Genomic DNA, 15,582 nt, shown 5'->3' with positions numbered 1-15,582 from the left:
GTATCTTTTACCTGTAGTTTTTATGAGGTTTGGTTTTGTTTTGTTTTTTTTTCCCATTTTTATGTGAAAAATATGTTTGAACTTCAGACCATCTTGAAATCGTGGGGGAATTTTATTGGTATGTTCATTAATACTATTTAACCCCTTATAATTACTTTGTATTTTCATTTTACAGATGGAATACCTCAGGTTTACTATTTTGGCCCATGTGGCAAATATAATGCTATGGTGCTAGAACTACTTGGACCTAGCCTGGAAGATTTATTTGACTTGTGTGGTAGGACATTTTCTCTTAAAACCGTTCTTATGATAGCCATACAGTTGGTAAGTAGAATAGATGTTAATTTGAGTCTTCATTAGAATAACTAAATCAGTCTTCAATGGATTAAATGCTTATTTCACTTAAGACATTTGCGCTTCTCATGTATTAAAGAGCCTGTGATACAGTTTTAGCAGGGAGACTGTCCTATTTCACTAGCATTTAATTTATTCCAGTTTTTCAAGAGTTGTTGCATGAATGTAATTTCATTGTCTTCTGAGTTCTCATAGTCACAACCTGAAATCATGAATTTTATTATGACATACTTTTTTAAAAAGAAAATCTTAATGAAATAAAAATAATTTTGGTCCCCAAAAGCAGCTGGCTGGTGGGACTCCTAAATAGCACAAATATTTTTCTGGGCGTTCTTGTAAACAAGAAAGTGAACAAATGAAAAATTCTGCAAACTCTTCCACAAATTATAGCACAAAAATTATTCTATGAAGTATTATTCTCTTTTTTGAAGATTTCCTTATTTGATTCTAACCTAGAGGTGGGCAGAAGTGCAAAGAAAGGCTGTGCATGTTTACCTTTATAGAATGAGTTTTAAATGAGTCCTTAGGAAATAATAATGATACTGAACTTCTACTTCCCTAAATAGATAGTGATATTTTTACCCATGAAGGGTAAAATTAGCAGTCTAAAACACAACTGAAGTTGTATAACAGGACTCCAGCTACAGACATATAGACACATTCATCTTATTTACAGCCAAAATGACTAAGCTCAAATTTTTTAAATGCTCAAGCCATCTTTATTTATACTTCCTTTCTGAATATAGAAATTTCGATAGAAACTGATAACTAGAGTGGAGATTATATGCATAGTGGTGAACTCTCAGTACTTCTCTCATTTATACCTTTAACATGTAACAGATCTATTTGGAACTTTGCTGCTTACTGCTTGATGACATAGTTTCTGGGTTTAGTTTTAACATGCACAAAACATACTTGTGCAAGTTTCTCTTACAGAAGATAACTTCTGTTATATGCTGATTTGTGACTAATATCCGGTGTGAATGTTTCCAATGCACCAACCACCTGGTGTATCTGCTTAGGAAAAGTGTGCAGTTTTCATTAACCGTAACTGGGAGATATCTTGTTAAGAGCAATATCCCTTTGGTTTTTAAGATGTTAGGAGGGGTGATTTCTTCTAAATAGAAAGTCAATTTGAGATACTTAGCTTCTAACACATTTTAATGTGTCAACCTGAAGCTTAAACTAAACTTTCTGTTTTTTGTTGTTTTGTTTTTCTTTTATTAAAGATTTCTCGTATGGAATATGTCCATTCAAAGAACTTGATATACAGAGATGTAAAGCCTGAGAACTTCTTAATAGGACGACCTGGAAACAAAGCCCAGCAAATTATTCACATTATAGATTTTGGTTTGGCAAAGGAGTATGTAGATCCAGAAACGAAGAAGCACATACCATATCGAGAACATAAGAGCCTTACAGGAACAGCTAGATACATGAGTATAAATACACATTTAGGAAAAGGTACGTGTACTTTTTGAGTGTAGAAACAAGAATTCATCAACAGCTGTGATTTGTCATAAGCCATCTTTGTTTCAAGTTGTAATTTTTCTTAGCCTGTAGTCATTAAGAACTGGACATTTTATGTACTGTGCAAAAATACAGTTTGTCTGTATGAAAATACTGTTCATGGGAATAATCTTTTCTGAGTCTCTAATCATCATGGTCATATCTTGAGAGCTGTTACTTTTGTTAGATATCCATAAAAGAAAGATGAGGTGTATCTTTTTGTGTCATAGCATCTTCACATTACAAGTATGCCATGGCAGACTGGAGTGTCCGGGAAGTAGATATGCTTACGAAAAATAGTAAAGTGAATAGGTTGCAACAACATAGGTTTTCAATGCTACCTTGCCCATTTTCTGATATCTTTGAAATGCACCATGAAATAATTAAGTAGCTTATATATGATACTGATTTCTTGGTTTATTTTTTGTTAGTGCTTACACTGTTAATAAGGCTTTGTCAGAATAGTTAAAGGTTATGCTAAGGAGCTAAAGAAAGGACAGGATATATATGAAGATGAAGTTTGTTATAATTGAATGAATAAATTTACTTAGAAAAAGGTATGAACACCCAGATTGTTGTTTGTTCCAGTTATAAAGAGATTTTCTAACCAAAACAGGTTTGACCTCTTTGAATTTGTGTCAGCCAGTTGTTTATCGCTACATGGTAATCACTAATTAGGTTGCTCTTTAATCATAAAAAGTTGCGCAATACTTAGAGTTCAACTCTAAGTGTAACTGTTAATATGGTAAACGAGAAACCATCCCATTTTTCTTACAGAAATAAGATACTTGATCAATAAAGCATAACCATAGAATCATGATGGTTTTGGTGTCCCTCCTCTGGACTTTCTTCGTGAGGTCCATGTCCTTCTTATGTTGGGGAACCCAGAACTGGATGCGGTACTCTAGATGGGGTCTCACCAAAGCAGCATAGAGGGGCAGAGTTGCCTCTCAACCTGCTGTCCACATTGCTTTTGATGCAGCCTGGGATGCTGTTGGCTTTCTGGGCTGCCAGTGCACATTGCTGGTTCATGTCCAACTTCTCATGCACCAACATGTCCAAGTCCTTCTCAGGGCTGCTCTGCAATCTCTTCCCAGCCTGTCTTTGTGCTGGGGATTGCCCTGACCCAGGTGCAGGTCCTTGCACTTGTCCTTGTTGAACTTCATAAGGTTTGCACAGGCCTACCTTTCAAGCCTATTCAGGTTCCTTTGTAATAGTGGGGGTTGTATTTCCCCTTTTTCAGTTGGTGGGAACTTCACTGGACTGTAATGACTTCTCAAATGTAATAGGTGTAATGGATAGTGCCTTAGTCTGAGGTTCCCTCAGGTCTCGTAGATGCACCTCAGCAGGTCCCTTGGACTTGAGGTTCCTTAAATGGTCTCAAACCTGATCTCTTACAGTGGGTGGTTCTCATTCTCCTAGTCCCTGCCTTTGCTGGTGTCACTGGAACACTTGCCAGTGAAGACTGAGGCAAAACAGTTGGCTTTTTGCCTCATCTCTTTCCATATCCCATGTAATTGGGTCTCCTGTTTCATTCTGGAGAGGTCCCACATTTTTCCTAGTCTTCCTTTTGTCATCAGCATGCCTATAGAAGCTGCTCGTGTTGCCATATACATCCCTGGCTACTCTTAATCCTATCAGGGCTTTGGCGTTCATAAGCTGTTCTCTGACTTCTTAAGACAATCTCTCCGTATATCTCCCAGACTACCTGTCCTTGCTTTCACCCTTTATGTGCTTCCTTTTCACTCTGGACTCATCCAGGAGCTCCCTGTTCACCCGTGAAGGCCTCCTGGTGTTTTTTGCCTGACTTTTTCTTTGCTGCAAGGCATTGCTCCTGGGCTTGGAGGAACTGATGGTTGGAATATTAACCAGCTTTCTTGGGACCCTCTTTCCTCCAGAGCTTTATCCCATGGAACTCTACCAAGCAGATGCTTGAAGAGGCCTAGTCGCCTCTCCTGAAGTCCAGCGTAGTGAGTTTGCTGTGCTCCCTGCCTGAAGGATCTTGAACTCCACCACCTCATGGTTACTGGAGCCAAGGCTGTTCTTGAGCTTCACAACACCCGCCACCCTCTCCTTGTTGCTGTGAACAAGGCCCAGCATAGCATCTCTCCTTTTTAACTCCTCTGTCACTTGGAGAAGGAAGTTGTCACCAGGGCATTTCAGGAACCTCTTGGATTGCTGCTGCTATGCTGTGTTGTCCCTCTAAGAGATGTCATGGTGGTTGAAGTCCCCCATGAGGACCAAGGCTTGTGAATGTGAGGTCATTCTTAGGTGTCTATAAAGGACTCATTCACTGGTTAGCTGACCTGTAGCAGACTCCCTCTATAATGCTGCCTGTCCCTGCCCTCCCTTTTATCCTGACCCATGAACTCTTGGTCAGCTCCTCATTCATGCCCAGACAGAGCTCCATGCACTCCTGATGGTTATTGCCAGAGGGTGACATTGCCTCCTTGTCTGCCTTGCCTGTCCTTCCTAAAGAGCCTGAATTCTTCCATTTCTGGAGCTTTTTCTGTATGTTTTGTGTTATACTTCTAAAAATTTATTATTTCTTTTATGTAGTGGGATGTACAGAACACTGAAACTCTTCAAGTTCTGTTATCCCTGTGATTGCGGAGACAGTGGCATATAGGAAATATATTTCCTATATTTTCAGCATATAGGCTGAAAATACTGGCAATAAGTTAATTTTTAGGGCAGTATTTTTATTCTAGAGATAATTTTCTCAGCCACTTGAATGGTCAGATAACAAAACTAACACAGATATTACTGCTTCTTGATTATCCAAGGTGTTAGCTGGCCCTTGTGATAAGTAAGTGTTCCAGTGTAGAGGGACACTGTCAGGTTCACTTTCTCTTTCAAGTTACTTAGGACTATGCCTCTACTGAACTGTAACTTGCTCTATGTTAGTGTATGTTAATAAGGAAGTATGTTGTCCTTGAATCAGAAGTACATTTTAGGATCCATAGTGTTTAAAACTGTCATACCAAATGCATAGTTACCAGAAAGACTTTAAATGGTTAGTCAGAACTTACATAAAATTGCCAAAGCCCACTCTTTTGGGGTGTATATAGGTTATGTATAGTTACTGAACATCATGTAGCCAATAACTGTTTGTTTCAGAACTGACATTTGATCAAGGATTTCTGGTAGTTTTGTGCTAATCTGGGAGTTTGTATCTGGAATAGAAGGTATTTTGTCTATGTGAAAGGTGATGTGCGTTTATTCAAATAGGTACTTGCTCTGCAGGACATATCAGCATGTAGCTAGCGCCTCAGCTTCTGTAAAGTGATTTCTCTGTGATAAAATTACTCTGTGCTTCTTTTCTCTATTTCCCTTCATTTTCAGGAAGGGAAAGTGAGATTACAGAGAATGTAGATTCTGACTGGGAGTTTAAGGAAAACAAAAATCTGCATCTGTAAAAGTGTAAAGTGTAAACTGGTAATTTTTTGGGGATTTCCCTAAATTGGGAAAAATACCATGCTGACCTGTTGTCTAAGTTATTTGGCAACAGAAAGGATACTCACACGGAGTTGTAAATTTCTTTAAACTGTACTTATCTTAAAAAAACCCCCCCAAGATAATCCCATCCTTACCTTTATAGTACATCTACTCTCTTATCAGAGCTGTCATATGTTTTAGATTTAAAATCATTTTGATAGGGCAAGACTCTGCAATCTAAACCATCAACAAGTAATTCTAGTTTGGATCAATTTTAGTGCATTTCTTATTGCAAGAAAAGTAACCATTTGGTCCTGAAATTTTATTAGCCACAATCCTGGAGTTTTTGCAGTAGCTCAAAGGAAAAAAAATAATTCTTTTCTGAAGTTATGGCCTGGATTTTTGTGGTGATAGCCCCACAGGAGTCCCAGCAACTTTCACTTGTCACTGATCCAGTGGTGCAGGTTGAAGTCATTTCCCAGACCTAAGCTCCCCTCTAAGACATTCAGTGTTTCCCTTCTCGTATCCATTGAATTATCACTGGACCTCTGGGCCAGGATTTTAGTTGACTTAGATAAAATCTGCAAACTCTGGGTTTCAAATTTATTTTTGCTAAACTTTATGGACTGACAGTTCAGGTTAGGTAGATTGTCGCTTTCCATCCACTTTGATTATGGCAATGAGTCTCTATATCTAATCATGTAATCTTCTGGGTAGCTAATACTGTGTTTTCTGATCTAAGTAGACAGTATGTTTCTACTGTTAGAGCATTCCTATAGGAAGCAGAAAAAACTTTAGAGGGGAATGCTGTGTTTATAGTGGATGCTTACTAAAGACTTGAATGTCTGTTGTTTAAGCTGTGTTATGGTTACTTTATTGTGTATGCTAAAAAAGGGTAATTTCTGGGGTTAGCCTGCTGAATGAGGTTCTAGTTTTTATTTAAATCAACCTGTTTCAATTGACATAATTGTCTAGAGTTTGTGAACTAAATAACAGGAATTAGTATATTACTAATTTTGCTAGGTTCACGTGACCTCCTTGAGAGAGAGGAAACCATATGTCCTAAAGCTTTGTTGTGTGTTTGTCATCTAATGATTATGATTACCTTTTAGGCAACATATCTTCTCAGTCTCATTAAACTCAGATGCACTAGGATCAGTATACATGAGCAGCCTTTCCTCCAGCTGATGCTTGAAATGCTTTTGTGTTTCAACTAGTCCACTGCTAGTTTTTCTGGTTTTCAGAGGTCCTTCTTTGCAGAATAACAATACAGTCTCTGAATTTCTTGTTTCTCAGACTCATGGTGAAGAATTTCATCCTTTTTTATTTACTCTAAAGAGATCAGTGAAGAACTCAAATATATTCTTAAAAAAAAAAAATCTTTCCCCAAAATTGAGCAAAAAATTCTTTCTCATATCAGGGTTTTGAGGGTATTGTGAACTCAAATGGTGTATCCTAGAAGTAGTTCATAGATTCATAGATAGTTAAGGGGTTGGAATGGACCTTATAGATCTAGTCCCAAGCCCCTTGCCATGGGCAAGGGGACACCTCCTACTAGACCAGGTTGCTAAAGACGTTATCCAACCTGGCTTTGAACACTGCCAGGGTTGGTGCATCCACTACCTCCCTGGACTACCTGTTCCAGTGTCTCAACACTTTCATGGTAAAAAACGTTCTCCTGATATCTAATCCAAATTTCTCCTCTTTCAATTTGTACCCATTACCTCTTGTCCTGTCACTGCAATTCCTAACAAAACAGTCCCTCTCTGGCTTCCCTATTGACCCCCTTCAGATACTGAAAGGCTTCTATGAAGTCTCCATGCAACCTTCTCTTCTCCAGGGTGAACAGCCCCAAGTTCCTCAGCCTGTCTTCACAGAGAAGATGCTCATGTTGAGTTTCTCATCCACCATGATGGGATCCACTTGTCTTTCTCCCTATTGCTGGTCTCAATTACTTCCCCACCCAACCTGTAGGTGTACCTGGGATTGCCACAACCCAGGTGTAGGACCTTGCACTTCACTTTGTTGATCTTGATGAGGTTGCCATCAGCCCACCTCTCAAGTGTGTCAGGGTCTCTTTGGATGGTATTCCTTCCCTCCATTGTGTTAACTGCCCCACACAGCTTGGTGTTGCCAGTGAACTTGCTGAGGTTGCACTCGATCTCACTGTCCATGTCACCAACAAAGATGTTGAACAGTGTTGGCCCCAGCACTAGCCCCTTGTCACTGGCCTTCACATGGACAGTGAGCTGCTGACCACAACTCTCTGCATGTGACTGTCCAGCCAGTTCTTCATCCACTGAGTGGTCCATACCATCCATGGTATGTCTCTCCAAATTAGAGACATGGATGTCATGTGGGACAGTGTCAAACACTTTGTATAAGTCCAGTTGACCTGCCCCTATCCACCAATGTTGTGGCCCCATTGTAGAAGGCCACAAAATTCATCAGGCATGATTTGCCCCAGTAGAGCCATGTTAGCTGTTACCAATCACCTTTTTGCTTTCCATGTGCCTAAGCATAGTTTCCAGCATAATCTGCTCCATGATCTTACCAGGCACAGATGTAGGACTGACTGGTCTGTAGTTCCCTGTCTTCCACTTTCCCGTTTTTAATAATGGGGGTTATACTTCCCTTTTTCCAGTCGTCAGGGACTTCACCTGGCTGCCACAATTTCTCAGAAATTATAGATAGCAGCTTAGCAACTACATCCACTGACTCCCTCAGGGCCTAAGGATGAATCTCATTGAGTCCCCACAGAACTGTCCTACAGGCATATTGCTATCAGTCCAAAGTTCACTTAAAAAGCCTAAACAAAACAACAAAAATCCAATAACAATAACAAATTCCTCTTAAATAGAAATCATTTCAGGATAAAGATTGAAAGTTCCACCTTTCATAGATAGGACCCTCTGTGAAGGAGCAATTGCCCCAGTAAGGTACATTTATTTTGTTTGGGTTTTTTTTTAAAGGAAAAAGTTAGTTTTCCATCAGGATAACTTGTAGAAATAAATGTGAAAGAGGAATTACTGTCCCTTAGTGAGGACAGAACAGCTTTCCGATACATTTTTTAGACTGTGCCTTCGTGTTTACCATAGATGTTTCACACTTGCAACATTCTCATATGCTTTGCCATGATGTTACCACTTATTTGTCTTACATGAAATATACTGACTGCATTGCACAAAATATTTGTCATGAGCATTGCTCCTGAAGTACTCATTTTCTGCGTGTCCACCCCATCTCATAAAGAGCTCAGGATTTCTGCTGGCAACTGGAGCCAATGTTTCTTTCAGTTTCAATGTTTCTGAAGCCTGTCAGGCATAGAACTCTGCAGTATAGAGCTCTGCAGCTTATTCCTGCTTTCTTAAGCAATGTGATTGTATTGGGTTAGCATATGGTCAGCAAATGGGATGTTGCAGGGCTGGTAGAGAAATTCAAATAAAACCAAATTGTCTGGAGGGCTCTCACTGAGAAAGTGGCAGCAGTGGACAAGAGTGGAGGAGTGAACACAAGAAGAGTATTGGCAAGGGAATTGGAAACATGGAAATGAGTGAAGGAGAAATGACTGTGAAAGAACCTCATAGGGCTGGCAGATGTGTGGTGAAGGAAGGGGCTAGATGTAGCCTGTGCTCTGAATTGCCATACTTTTGTTTTTGTTTTCGCTACTGTGGTTTACTCAATGTTCAAATTAGAAGATAGGGATAGAAAACAGAACAATAAGTACATTGTTCTCTTCGTATGAAAGTAAGGATTGGCCTTCAGATATAGTATATTTGTGGGTATATTATGGGTTGATCAGATCGGAGCGAGGTTGGCTTTGTTAACTTACCTGTGTTCAAAAATACCAAGCATTTTTTCATTTACTTTCCTTTTCTATTTCTCTTGTTGTCAAAGCATAGCGATTTTTACTTGTGAAATACTGAGTAGAAACAATGTTAATATTTTAGTTTTCTGCTTTGTGTCAGGGAGGAAGTCAAACCTACAGTTACTACAGTACAATGTGTAATGCTTGTTTCAACAACAGTACTGAATTAAATTATGTGGAAATGTAAAAGTGTGTTTTCTACTAGTAATTTGAAGACTCTCTATTACTTTTGGTTTTTCTAACAATAATGGATTTAATTTTAAAACTGAATGAAATGTACATTGAAAACTTTGGATGCACTGTTTTGCTTGTACTCTCCTTTTTCTTTAACCTGTGAACTTTTTGAAGGACTGGCACTACTTTACTGCAAACAAAAACTTGTAACCTTGCCAGACACTGTCTTCTGTAATAGCTTATATGTAAACTAGACTTGGGAGCAGGCTGTATGTACATGCCTCTTCATGCTGCTTTCTGTTCATATAATAGCCTTTGTCAGTCTACCTTTGACTTACTCAGTATTTTTTCTCAGGAACTCATTATGGAATTTCTGTCTTCTCCATGATTTTACAGGGCAAAAGTGAATTCAATTAAAGCTTTTTAAAATTCTTTCAAGTTCACAACTCATGGATCAAAAAATACTGCCGTTAAATCGCAATTATATATATAAAGGGTCAAATGAGTTTTAAAGTAAGAACAATTTCTTACAGTGAGGTAATTTGCTTGAAGTATTATTGAGATGAATATGCCTGTAGCCTGCATGTGCTTTATTTTTTATTTAGCTGTGTTCTCAATGGAGTCAGTAGTACACAAGAACCATTCCCCCACATCCATGCTCAGTTTGACTTCAAGTAGTTCATACCTACCAATTAGTTCTACATTATTTGGAAACTAACCTTTCAAATATAATTTAATATCACACAAATTGTGTTTTCTAATAATATTTGCATTCTGTTTCAGAACAAAGTAGAAGAGATGATTTGGAAGCTTTGGGTCATATGTTTATGTATTTTCTCAGAGGAAGTCTTCCATGGCAAGGTTTAAAGGTAGTGGGTTTTGATATCTTCCTCTGTCTTGTTTTCATCAGCTTTTCTTGACATGAACTTTCTCTTTTTGAAATTTCTCTGCAGGCTGTGTAATTTAAGAAGCTTGTTTTGTTCTTATATCATAGGCTGATACCTTAAAAGAACGTTACCAGAAAATTGGTGACACAAAACGAGCAACCCCTATAGAAGTACTGTGTGAAAACTTCCCAGGTAATGCCTACTGTTAATAAAATGTTGTGTATTGGCTTATAAAATGAAACTGACATAGGTTATTGCTTAAGATCTGGCTTTAAACATAAAATATAATGCTTCCAAATACATGTATTATGTACTGTGGTAATAGATTGCAGAAGGGGTCAGGTTGGGAGGGGCTGCAGTGGGTCATCTGATTGAACCTCCCTGATCAAGCAGGATCATCCTAGACCACATGGCACCGGGTTGCATCCAGACAGTTCTTGAATATCTCCAATGGGGGAGACTCTGCAACCTCTCTGGGCAGTCTGTTCCAGTGCAGTCACCTGCACAGTAAAGAAGTTCTTCCTTATGTTCAGGTGGAACTTCCTATGCATCAGTTTCTATCTATTGCCTCTCATCCTAATGGTTGGCAACACCGAGAACAGCCTGGCTTCATCCTCTTGACACTCTCCTTTCAACAACTTATAGACATTGATGAGGTCCCTTCTCAGTTGTCTCTTCTCTAGGCTAAACAGGCCCAGCTCCCTCAGCCTTTGTAGAAGAGATAATCCAGCCCCTTAATCGTCTTTGTAGCCGTACACTGGACCCACTCCAGGAGCTCCATGTCTCTCTTGTGCTAGGAGCCTAAAAGGGGACACAACATGCTCATGTGGCTTCACAAGGGCTGAGTAGTGGGGCAGAATCACCTGGCTTGACCTGCTGGCAATGCTATTCCTGATTCATCCTAGGATACCGTTGGCCTTGACCACCAGGGCACACTTCTGGCTCATGAGCAGCTTGTCATCTACCAGGACCCCCAGGTCCTTCTCCACAAAGCTGCTTACCAGCAGGTCAGCCCCCAGCCTGTACTGGTGCCTGGGTTTTTAATTCCCCAGGTGTGGCACCCTGCATATCATACCCTTATTTAAAACAAGCCACATTAGAAGCAGCTTGAAATAATATTTTAAATAACTTTCAAGTTTCAGGTGTCACTTCTAGTTCTTCTTAGGTTCAAGGAGAATCTGTGAGGAATTGGAGAGAAGCAAAGATGGCATTTTTTAAAAGTTGGACTAATCTGCTTGGTACAGGGGACATAAATGACATGGGCATGATTCTGCCAAATGAAAATGAACACCTTCAAAAGTAAACACAGTATGGCTGATAGACAAAATGGACTTGCTGAGAGTAGCTCATGACAAACTGATTGTATTTCCTCTTGTGAAAGAAAGTCCTGTCCGAAGCAGGTGCTTTGTGAACAGGAGGCAGATGCTTAATGTCATATACCCCTTTCTTTACTTTGCTCAGTCTTGTCACTTTAAGTGGGGGGGAAAAAAATGTAGAAGCATTTCTCTTTCCACTTTTTTGCCACATTGTGCATTAGGATTTAAAGGTTGAATGGAAGATCTCAACAGGTAATGCAAAGGGAAAATTAGTGGGGGGTCACTTGATAGGGTATGTTTAGAGTACAGCAAGGTATCTCAGAGAATATTACTGCTAGTGAGTAACTTTTCTGTCTGGTAATTCACAGATTCATGATGAACAGCTGTTCATGTTTTATGGTGAGAAGTAGAAGTTGCTTTAAAATGTGATTAAGCTGGGTTTTTTTTGTGGGGTCTGTAAAAACAGATATAACAATTATGTATATTTATTTATACAGAGGAGATGGCTACCTATCTGCGTTATGTAAGAAGGCTAGATTTCTTTGAAAAGCCAGACTATGATTGCTTAAGAAAGCTCTTCACAGACTTGCTTGATCAGAAAGGCTATATGCTTGATTATGAATATGACTGGATTGGCAAACAGTTGGTGAGTACAGTTATGTTAGTAATACAATGGGTGTTTTGTGTGTTCAGTTTTGAGCCAGCGTGTCGGAACTGAGCTGTAGAAGACATGCATCTCAAGGCTGTTTTTAGAGTTGTGAACTGCTGGAATTACAATCCCATTTTCAGATACATTTTCTAACATTATCTTTTGAATTGGGTGTTTCATATTCAGGCTCTTTCCAAATGTTCTCTCAATATCCAAGTACATTTCTACAAATCCAAATGAGGCTGTAGAAATTCAAACTGTTTTTTGAGTTTAAGAAGGTGCTTAAAACTCTGGAGGTGATTGTCATTATTGCATGGGGTCTTTTTTGCTCTGGGAACTTTCTTGCTCCCAGTATTTTTAAAATGTAGAGCCGTAACTTCTCTGCATATGAGGTACACTCCAGATACATATCAATTCCTTATGTAGAAACTGCATAGTTCATCACAGTGCATCTAAAGTTACACAAAACACTTTAAAGAAGGGGTAAAAGGTGGCTTTTTTTCAGCATCTCAATTTTTTCACTTTTTAATGAGTAGGGAAGGATTAATGTGTGTACGTTTGACTAATTTCATATTATACACTTCATCGTGCAGTTTTCTGTGTGACTCTGAAAGAATCATAGTATTTATTTTATTGCAGAAACTTTTTTTCAGTGTTTAGCATTAAAAATTGCTTAAAGCCTTTTGTCAGGCTTTCATCAGAATGTCCTAACTGCTAACTGCAGAAAGTCTTCCAGGAAATTAGTGTATGATAATACTTAGAATTGCAACTTCATTGAATTGTCTAAGTCTTGGTTTGCTTTTTTCTCATGGATTTTAGTAAATATCTAGTGAAGCTTCTGCTTTAACTTGATAATTTTGTGTTATTGGAAAATGTTAGATTTAAAGATTATTTTCTGTTACAAACCAATAACTTTTGGTGATACTTAGAAACTTATTTTTTTTACCAGTTGCTACATATTATTTATATTTGTAGCCTACTCCATTGGGTTCAATACATTCAGACCCTGCTGTGTCTTCGAACAGAGAAGTGTATCAGCACAGAGATAGAATACAACAATCCAAAAATCAGGTAAACTGCTCATGTAAGATTATCAACGTTATTATGTCTTTTGTCTAATGATTTGTGCATTTTATTATTTTTATAAGAACTTCAAAATAAAATTCACTCCAGGTTTTCTGTGCTTTTACTTTAAGTAGATCCTTGTTAAGGTCTACAGTGTAGAAATACATTAAAATGTCCTAAAATCTTGCTTGTTTAAAGCTGTGATATAATGTAGATTACATTAATAGTGAATTTTCTCTCTGCTGATACTTCTTTAATTACTGTGTCTTCTCCATATCCTCTGTTTGGGTTCTACCATGTATGTATAACTTTTTCATTTTCTTTTTTAAACCAGGCTAATGATTAAGGTGATAAAAATGTTAGGAATTCAGTGCTGTGCCCATCTACTTATGCAAAGTTACAGTTTTCTTACTAAGCATTTTGAGTTTTAGCTACTTCATCTCTTTGAAAATGTATGTGTAGGTATGTTGATAATGTGGAAGTGCAATCTGTGTAGGAATTGAGTGTTTAATGCTTCTGTGCTTTTTAAAAATAGTGAATAATAATGCAGAAATTGTTTTATTTTTTGATTTTTTTTCTTCTTTTGCATAAACCTCTGATGCATTCAAAAATGATAGTCAACAGATCACAGGGCAGCTTGGGACTCACAGCAAGTCAATCCACATCATTTGAGGGCTCACCTGGCAGCTGACAGACATGGTGGCTCGGTACAGGTATTTTCTCCTCTGCATGACTTATATCAGTTGTTTTGCATTACATAATGTTAGTTTTTTGTAGTGCATTGCATGATTTGTGTCATCATATTGAAATTGCTTTCTAGTGATGTTCAGGATATTGCTGTTATTCCTTACTTCGCAGTTGTCAAACTGAAATTAAAACTATGGATCTTTTTGTTTGTGGAACTTCTTGCATGTATCTTAATGACATCCTGAAATAATTGAATTCTTTCTTTTTGATGGAAGATACACTTAAGTTAGTGCAAGCAACTGAGGTTTAGAATTTTGATGTGTTACGTATATTACAAGAGACATGGTTCCATTGTAATATATGTAAATACCCTTTGGGGATGGGTGGAACATTTTCTAGGAAAAAATGGTATTATTTTTTACTGTTACTGTTTACTGGTAATACAGTGTTCTCTCTCGTTTTTTCTCAAAGAATACTGGCATTCTGAGTTGAAATAACTCAGATCAGTTGAGGCTAAGCCAATATGTGAATAAAGCAGTGTGCAAAACTGCAGCTATTTGGTTTGTGTCTCTGAAGATCAAGTGTTGTACAGCAGGGTGTTTTCAAGCTAGCTTTACTGGGTTGCTTTTCATTGTGGAGTGGTCATCCTTCCTCATTAGAGGCATTTATAAAACCACTTAGTATCTTCAGTTTCGTTTTGAATTTGGGCCATTGGCTGTTGTCATATACCCCTTTATTGTCAGTGATGTTAACTGAATTATGCTGTTTGTAAAGCTGTATGATTAGCTAGCTAGTTTAGTGAGATTTCTAGTTGCCCCCAAGAGGACAAGTTCTAAAAGCACCACAGAAAATTGTTCAAAGGAAAGTTGAGTATGAAATTAAATTAATGTGTTCCATAAATAATTTTTCAATAGTGGGTAGAGTTGACACTGCATTATCAGTCTTTTACCAAAGGCACTTTTGGGTGAGATTGCAAAGTATTTTACTGATGTAAGATGGAATTACATTTGTACAGCTGTAGCCTTACTGACACTGGAATTGAAGTGCTCCTGCCTGTCTCTTGGGCTCCTTTGTATGAGTCTTTGTTAATTTCTCTTTTTCTAACAGTAAATATTTTGCTATTTTGGTGAATTGGTTCTTGTTTTTTCATCTTAGTGATGAACTTCTACAGCTGTGTTCAGCAGTAGTAGCCTAGTGTAAAACTTGGGGCATTTGTATATGTACCCCTTGGTTCACTTAGGTTTTCAGTGGTCACAGCTCTTTCCAGAAAGAACTTAATTTTCCTTGCATCTAAACTGAAGTCATGCAACAGACAGTTATACTTCATAGTATTTGTTAAGGTGTTTGATGGATGTGTCTGGTGTGTATGTATGTGGGGAGGACTATGGTGTTTTTCCCCTTCGTCGCTATGAAAGAGATTTCGTTTATCTATGATCAACTAGAGCAAGACAGGACAGTCTTCTGAAATCTGGTGCAAAGTTTTCAACAAGGTTTTTTTTCAAATTCTCTGAAATTAAATAGTCAACTCAATAAAAGAAACTACCTTATGACATTCTGTCTCTGCTGGGTTAAGAACTGGCTGGCTGGCTGGGCCCAGAGAGTGGTAGTGAATGATGCCACATCCAGTTGGGTCAG

General features: G+C 38.3%; 1 protein-coding gene across 1 annotated transcript; it reads left to right on the top strand.

Annotated features, from left to right (window-relative positions):
- Positions 1–180: 180 nt before the first annotated feature.
- On the top strand, positions 181–13,973 carry LOC103797506 (casein kinase I; the record flags this gene model as incomplete). Its single annotated transcript, XM_009069725.1, has 7 exons — positions 181–324; positions 1,584–1,818; positions 10,127–10,212; positions 10,338–10,422; positions 12,044–12,192; positions 13,171–13,266; positions 13,878–13,973. Coding segments are annotated over exons 1-7 (846 nt in total), but the record flags the coding sequence as incomplete, so codon positions are not given.
- Positions 13,974–15,582: the final 1,609 nt, after the last annotated feature.

The sequence above is a fragment of the Acanthisitta chloris genome, unplaced genomic scaffold (assembly GCF_000695815.1).
Source record: "Acanthisitta chloris isolate BGI_N310 unplaced genomic scaffold, ASM69581v1 scaffold22232, whole genome shotgun sequence".
Taxonomy (NCBI): Eukaryota; Metazoa; Chordata; class Aves; order Passeriformes; family Acanthisittidae; genus Acanthisitta; species Acanthisitta chloris.
The sequence above is the reverse complement of the archived record's forward strand: the minus strand, read 5'-3'. Positions and strand labels throughout refer to the sequence as shown.